Source organism: Bidens hawaiensis, unplaced genomic scaffold (assembly GCF_021521415.1).
Source record: "Bidens hawaiensis isolate Kalapana, Puna unplaced genomic scaffold, B.hawaiensis_p1.1 tig00032777_1, whole genome shotgun sequence".
In the NCBI taxonomy this organism is placed as follows: domain Eukaryota; kingdom Viridiplantae; phylum Streptophyta; class Magnoliopsida; order Asterales; family Asteraceae; genus Bidens; species Bidens hawaiensis.
In genome coordinates this window covers 17752-25750 of record NW_027495595.1, presented here as the reverse complement: position 1 = coordinate 25750, position 7999 = coordinate 17752, and the positions used below count along the sequence as shown (strand labels likewise).

Here is a 7999-nt window from a genome sequence, read left to right as displayed (position 1 = left end):
CAAGACCCGATCAATTTATCGGATATTTCTCCTGTCCGGGAGACAGCGGTTGGCGGAGCTGAGCAGTTCCACAAGTCTCCACCCCGTCACGAGCATTTCTTCCGGAACCAGAATGGGGTCAGTGTATTTACATATGGGGGGCAGGCTTCCTCATCTAAAGTAGGAGAAGATACCGCTCCGCATACTCCCCACTGATCATTGCGCCGGAACACAGTGTTAAGTGATGCGGACGTCTGTCGCGAGTATCTTCAAGAGAGTCTCCCTCCCGCCGAAAGGGAATGACAACGTCGTCGCATTCGCCAAGAGCTTTTAGACTCCAACTCGTATCATATGGCGAACACTGTTTCCACCAACCAAGAAATATGTCGCGATTGGTTGGCGATGAACGGGGAACTGGAGGAAACCGAGTGATGTGCAAAACACGGTCTATAAAACCTAACCTAACTTAGACACTCTAGTTTTTAAATTTATAAATCTAGACTCTCCTAATGCTAGACCACTAGACAGGCAAGTGTACCTATCAACTGTAGCAAAGCCTAACGTACTCCGGATATCGAACCCACGAGACACTAGCGACACTTAAACTAGACTCTAACTTAACTAAGCTTAATTAATTGATTTTTGGGTTTTTTATTAAATATAAATAAATAATACTTACTCTAAAACTGACACGAACAAATCGGTTTAGAACTCAAATAGGGGGAACAACTACCTAGGCAAGGAATCCCACTAGTCAACTAGTAAACTTTCTGAATTGGATTTATTGTCGGTACCGTATTCTATAAATATGAAATTTAAGGAATAACTAAAGTAAGCTAGATCACCTCCCGGTCTCACCTTACCTAACTATGCAAAGGTACCCAAAGATTAAATCACCTCCCGGTCTCTATAATCACAAAACACCCTAAGGCATAAGGGGTATTTTTGTTAAATTCGGTTATAATTCGGATTTGTAAGAATCTTAGAGAATCTAGGGTAACTCACTCCCGTGCAATCACTACCCAAACCAGCAAAAGACCAAAACAGGCGACACTTAATTACCTCCGTGTCTCTCAAGTGACAGAATATAAGGTATCTATAAACTCTCAATTATCGTTCCTATGGAATACGTTAACAATATACCATAAACTAGTTGTAAACACACAGCAAACAACCTAATATGCATCCATACACGAAAGACATTCACAAAGACACATATGGAACAATAAATTGATAATAAATTAATACCAAATACGCATATGCATCACAACCAATTAAATTAAAAACTTTACCAAAACATCAATCAATTAATAATAATCCAAAACCGAAAATAATACGAGTCTAAAATGTATTCATCCAAACCCAGGCAGTATAAAAGTTTAGCCAACCATATTAATAAACGAAACAAGAATATTATATATTTTGGAGTTCATTGAAAATAATAATAGTAGTTTGACCTGCTTCAATACTAGCTTTCTTCTTTGTTTTTTTTATAGAACTCACATCCACCAACAAGAGGTGGACCCTTCTCCGATATTCTGTTGGTCAACACACAGGGGCAGCCCCCTGACTTCGTTCGTCTGCCCAGCTCCAACTACTTGGCTTATGTCTCACAAAGCCCTCTTTTATATTCCTAGATGGCTTCTTCTAAAAGAAAAACAATAGTCGGGCCTTATAGTCCAAACTCTCATAAAGCCCCATTCAACCTTGCAATTAGAAAACAATAATTTAGTTACTGTACTAGTAAAAAAATTATCAATTAGGCCCATAAACTCTTTATATATATATATATAATTATATCTGTTGAGTTATTTTACTATTATTATTTATATAAATATAGCATCACGTATGATATAACTTTTATATACTTAGTTTTTTTTCTTTTCTTGCTTTTTAGACAGAAAATTAATGACAAGAAAATAAATTCATAATACATTTGAAGTTGCCAAAGTCAAAAGTTTAGTCAATAATCGTCATTTTGATTCGTTGTCTCTTTAAACCATTTAAAACCAAATATGAACCAATTAGATGAATTATTTAATAAAACCAACCGTAAAGCTACACAAAAGTGTAGGAAATATTTATATAATAATATGTATAATTTAGCCCATATCAAATATCCCCACACTTAAACCTTTTTCGTCCCTGAAAAAGTATTTTGCAATGGAATCAGAATTCAAGACTAATCTTTAAAACATATAGGTTATCTTTTAAGCACAGATAAACACAAAAACTGTGATTGCCGTTATTGTTGTCCACTTAAACCCAGCAACCAACCTATCAAGCCCCCAACTGCATTAAGCGTTTTAAGTTCAAAAACCATGGCTACACCTACCCATCTCAGACAAAGAAAGCTAGAAAAACTAGAGTCAAAGCATACTGGTTTGACAAATCACCATAAGCCAAAGACTCGTTGATGGTACTAATTAGATGCACTCGGTGAAATTTGATGGATGAATGGTCATGTGGAGGTCGTACGAGCATACCCTAAATATTATTGGACTTTGTCCTATATATCCCTAATAAAAAATATTTATTGACTAAAAACCTTCGAGCCCCAATAGTGTATCCTCAGAGTCACTATCCCCTTGGTAACACGTATACTCTAAGTCCCGTCTAGTATGTGCATCTTTGGCCTCTTTTTCTATTTTTGAGAATGCTTCTTTGGCATTTTTCAATACATAACTTTCTCATGGTCATTTGCTTTTCGGACCAACTTTTTCGGTATACACTTTCAAACATACTTCTCTCTTCTTTTTTTTTTTTCATTTTTTTGCTTTTTTTTTAATTTTTTTTCTTTTTTCTTTCTTTTTTCTTTTTTTTATATCACCCTAAAGTATATAACTATTTCTAAGCTCGTAAAAAGATAGACATGTGGTGGTGTGTTGGTTTGAGTGCATCTAAGTCTTACCATCTCAAAGTTTTCAGATTATGGTAATCCTCCCTAAGCATCGAAATTCGGTTTAACCGTTTTTCAAATTATTATATATAAAAAATTTCTGCTAAAGAGGACTATCAAAGCTAGTTGGGCCTACCGACACATCCCAAGCTTAGTGCGTTATCTTTTATTTAATCTCATATGTAATAGTAGTTTTAAAAACCAATCTCAAATTTTTCTATCATTTTCCATTATTTGCAAATATTTTGTTAAAATTCGGGAATTTTTTTTTTAGTATTTTTTAAACTCTTTTTTTTTATTTATTATTTTTTAAAATTTTTGATTTTTTTTTGATAAAAACGTCAGTTTCCCATCCCCACACTTAAATGTTACATTGTCCTCAATGAGACAGGAAAAAGACAAAAATTAAAGCGCATTCAAATATAAGTAAAGTGGAACAGACTTTCCTGGTAAATATGACGATATTGCCTCGCGAGTCGTGTTCCCGTGCCCTCCAATTCGAACGAAAGCCTCACACTCCAGTGCTCTCTACCAAGCTGTCACTTTCGAACGAACGCAACAATCAATCAACAAATGACCTCCCCACACTTGAATCAAACCATGTATCATCAAACTTCCACAAGCATCCTGAAAGCAAACCAAGAAACAACCAGCACAAGAAAACAAGAAAAACCCAAAAACAGAAATAAAAAAACAAAACATATTGTCGGGTTGCCTCCCGGAAAGCGCTAAGTTTACAGAAGAGTCTTCAGCCGGACTCGCTCCCGAAATTTCAATCAGGAGGCTTTTCTTTTATCCAACCCCGGTCTAACCCGTTTAATTCCACCCTTTCAACATATTTAAAAAAATAGCACATAGTGAAAATTAAAAGCATTTTAAAACATTCAAACGGGTCGGACCACCAATACTTAAACTTACCTGGACCAAACCTAATACGTGGCATATAATGAGGAAAATGGTAATTCTTGCATTTCATTGTTCGCCTACAACTCTTAATATACCATTTTTGAACCCTCATAACGTGTTGATCCACGCACTTCCGCTTCCTCTTCTGTGGCTTTGCCGATTTCGGTGGCGGTCCACCATCTAGTTCCTCCACAGACTTGCCAACCTTCATATGATGTGACGAATCAACTACCACCATATTCTGATCATCCTCCTTTGCCACTTCCTCTTCCTTTTCTTCTTCTGGTGACATTTTGATCTCCATTGTTGGCTTCCCCATGATTAGTGTTTCTAAATATATAAGATCGCCAACAGGGTCAAATTCTGCATGTTCGTCAAAAACTCGTAAACCCACCAATTCATCACCAAACTCATCCTCCCAAGATGGTACATGCTTCTTCTCTTCGTCATCTTCCATCTGGTCAAGTGGCTCATCAACGACATGTTCTCTCAAATCTGTGTAACCAGGTAGCTCCAACTCCATCTCTTCTATCACGCCCTCATCATCATTATTCCAGAAGTCATCATCTGTTTTATAGAAGGCTTCCTGCTCCTTGTAAGAAAAACTCTCATTTTGAATTCTAGCACTTATCTCTTCTAACCTAGCTTCGAATTCCTCTATCTTACGGAGTCTTTCTCTTTCTATCAACTTATCAATCCTGGCTTCCAATTCCAAAATCTTTTGGAATCTTTCACGTTCCTCTTGTTCGGCTCTTTCCAACATCATCTCTTTCCAACATCTTCGATATAAAATACTCCTAAACTGACTCAATCTATTAAACATATTAACTAGACTCGATAAAATAAAACACAAACTAAATTATCCTAAACACGACTAGACGCGCTTAATCTAAGAAACTAACTCACAAGACACACCACAGCTAAAGACACAAAAAGACCAATTAATCAATTAAGTTCAATCAACGCTAGTTTCGCTATCGCCTAAGTATCCCGGCAACGGCGCCAAAAACTTGATGTGAAAAACGCGGTCTATAAAACCTAACCTAACTTAGACACTCTAGTTTTAAATTTATAAATCTAGACTCTCCTAATGCTAGACCACTAGACATGCAAGTGTACCTATCAACTGTAGCAAAGTCTAACGTAGTCCGGATATCGAACCCACGAGACACTAGCGACACTTAAACTAGACTCTAACTTAACTAAACTTAATTAATTGATTTTTGTGTTTTTTATTAAATATACATAAATAATACTTACTCTAAAACTGACACGAACAAATCGGTTTAGAACTCAAATAGGGGGAACAACTACCTAGGCAAGGAATCCCACTAGTCAACTAGTAAACTTTCGGAATTGGATTTATTGTCGGTACCGTATTCTATAAATATGAAATTTAAGGAATAACTAAAGTAAGCTAGATCACCTCCCGGTCTCACCTTACCTAACTATGCAAAGGTACCCAAAGATTAAATCACCTCCTGGTCTCTATAATCACAAAACACCCTAAGGGTAAGGGGTATTTTTATTAAATTCGGCTATAATTCGGATTTGTAAGAATCTTAGAGAATCTAGGGTAACTCACTCCCGTGCAATCACTACCCAAACCCGCAAAAGACCAAAACAGGCGACACTGCCTCCCGGTCTCTCAAGTGACAGAATATAATATATCTCTAAACTCTCAATTATCGTTCATATGGAATACGTTAACAATATACCATAAACTAGTTGTAAACACACAGCAAACAACCTAATATGTATCCATACACGAAAGACATTCACAAAGACACATATGGAACAATAAATTGATAATAAATTAATACCAAATACGCATATGCATCACAACCAATTAAAATAAAAACTTTACCAAAACATCAATCAATTAATAATAATCCAAAACCGAAAATAATATGAGTCTAAAAAGTATTCATCCAAACCCAGGCAGTATAAAAGTTTAGCCAACCATATTAATAAACGAAACAAGAATATTATATATTTTGGAGTTCATTGAAAATAATAATAGTAGTTTGACCTGCTTCAATACTAGCTTTCTTTTTTGTTTTTTTATAGAACTCACATCCACCAACAAGAGGTGGACCCTTCTCCAATATTCTGTTGGTCAACACACAGGGGCAACCCCCTGACTTCGTTCGTCTGCCCAGCTCCAACTGCTTGGCTTATGTCTCACAAAACCCTCTTTTATATTCCTAGATAGCTTCTTCTAAAAGAAAAACAATAGTCGGGCCTTATAGTCCAAACTCTCATAAAGCCCCATTCAACCTTGCAATTAGAAAACAATAATTTAGTTACTGTACTCGTAAAAAAAATTATCAATTAGGCCCATAAACTCTTTATATATATAATTATATCTGTTTAGTTATTTTACTATTATTATTTATATAAATATAGCATCACGTATGATATAACTTTTATAGACTTAGTTTTTTTTCTTTTCTTGTTTTTTATTTTAGACAGAAAGTTAATGAAAAGAAAATATATTCATAATTCATTTGAAGTTGCCAAAGTCAAAAGTTTAGTCAATAAACGTCATTTTGATTCGTTGTCTCTTTAAACCATTTAAAACCAAATATGAACCAATTAGACGAATTATTTAATAAAACCAACCGTAAAGCTACACAAAAGTGTAGGAAATATTTATATAATAATACGTATAATTTAGCCCATATCACCGAGCGTAACTTGTTAGATGTTAAAAAAGAAGCTCTTAAAGCGTTAACAGATGCCCGGGATAGTCATCGGGCTATGGAGGTTGCGAAAGCCCAACAACTTGCTGCTGAGGAAGCTTGGGCTGCTCTCCAGAAACAGCTGGATGACCAAGCTGAGCTGATAAAGGCTCTTCAAGCTGACTCAGCAGCTAAAGACAAGCGCTTGTCTGATCTTAATGCTAATAGTCGAGACCAAGCTATGGAGTGTGCTAAGCACAAAATGGATCTTATCCGGGCTCAGACAGATAAGAAATGGCTTCTGTCGACAGCAATTCCTAAGGTACTAAATCTTTTGTTGCCATACTTCATTTATGTGTGTATGTGTTCACACATGGTTTTTTGACTTAACAGGTTATCACTGACGTTCGGAACAGTGACGATCTTGGAAACTGTTTCGCAATACTCCTTCGTGCTTCCTAGCAAGCTGGCCGACAAATGGGTTTTGAGGAAGGCTATAATTTTGCTTCCGAAGGTAAGCTGGCGGAGGAATATGGTTAGGCTGGCGTGGACACTGCTTCTATCCTCATTGAGAAAACCAAAGATTATGGCACTCTGAAATTCTCCCTTTCCGATCATATATCAGAGCTTGTGGACAAGGAGGATGCCATAGATCAATTAAAGAATTTATTGAATCTTGATGAGGAAGAAGAAGAAGAAGCCGATGATGCCGCGAAAGATGAAGATGCCACTCCATAAATGCATAGGACTTTATTGTAAATATTTCCTTTTCTTGTAATCTCATTTGACTACTTAATAAGAAGTCTTGTTTTCTTCCAGTGCACTTTGTCTTATGTACTATAATATAAGTGTCTATCCGGAACTTCGTTTTTCTCAATAAAAGATTACAACTTATCAAAATAGTGCAAAACTATCATAAGATTCTTCATAAGCTAGGCATAGTTCGTCTTACAATAAAGGAAATTACATAACTTGATATTCTATGTGGGCACGCAGGCCAAAGTAGGAGAAAAAACAAAACTGCTAAATGTAGCACTTTTTTAACTGTGCTGCATTCCAAGTTTGAGGGATCTCAGTCCCGTCCAACTTTTCCAACTTGTAAGCACCTTTGGATAACACATGCTTAATTTTATAAGGTCCCTCCCAAGTTGGAGCTAGCTTGCCCGGAGGCTTCTGGTTGGAAGCCTCGTTATTACGAAAGACAAAGTCTCCCACATCGAATTCGCATGTTTGGACCCGCGAGTTGTAGTATTTTTGAAGGTGTCTCTTGTAATTGTGTTCGCGAATCGATGCTAATTCTCGTCTTTCTTCGAGCAAATCGAGATTTATCTGGAGTTTGCGATCATTGTCATTGATTAACAAAACCCTTGCGGATGGAATCCCGATCTCTGCCGGGATCATGGCTTCAGTACCGTACGTTAGGCTGAACGTCGTTTCTGAATTACTAGAGTTCTACTGGGTGCGGAAGGCCCAGAGTACGTGGGGTAACTCGTCAACCCAACCCGTCCGTTTAGTACCCAACCTCGCCTTA

At 36.7% G+C, this 7999-nt stretch overlaps 1 protein-coding gene across 1 annotated transcript; it reads right to left on the bottom strand.

Moving 5' to 3' along the window:
- Nucleotides 1–3231: 3231 nt before the first annotated feature.
- Nucleotides 3232–5200, bottom strand: LOC143584041 (uncharacterized). The gene is made up of 2 exons (XM_077066195.1): nt 4715–5200; nt 3232–4681 (listed from the first exon to the last, which is right to left on the bottom strand). Exon 2 carries the CDS (start codon nt 4605–4607, stop codon nt 3651–3653), a length of 957 nt encoding a protein of 318 aa, XP_076922310.1. The 5' UTR covers nt 4608–4681; nt 4715–5200; the 3' UTR covers nt 3232–3650.
- Nucleotides 5201–7999: the final 2799 nt, after the last annotated feature.

Coding starts and splice junctions, on each gene's coding strand:
- LOC143584041 (XM_077066195.1), bottom strand. CDS start 4,607: ATGTTTAATAGATTGAGTCAGTTTAGGAGTATTTTATATCGAAGATGT.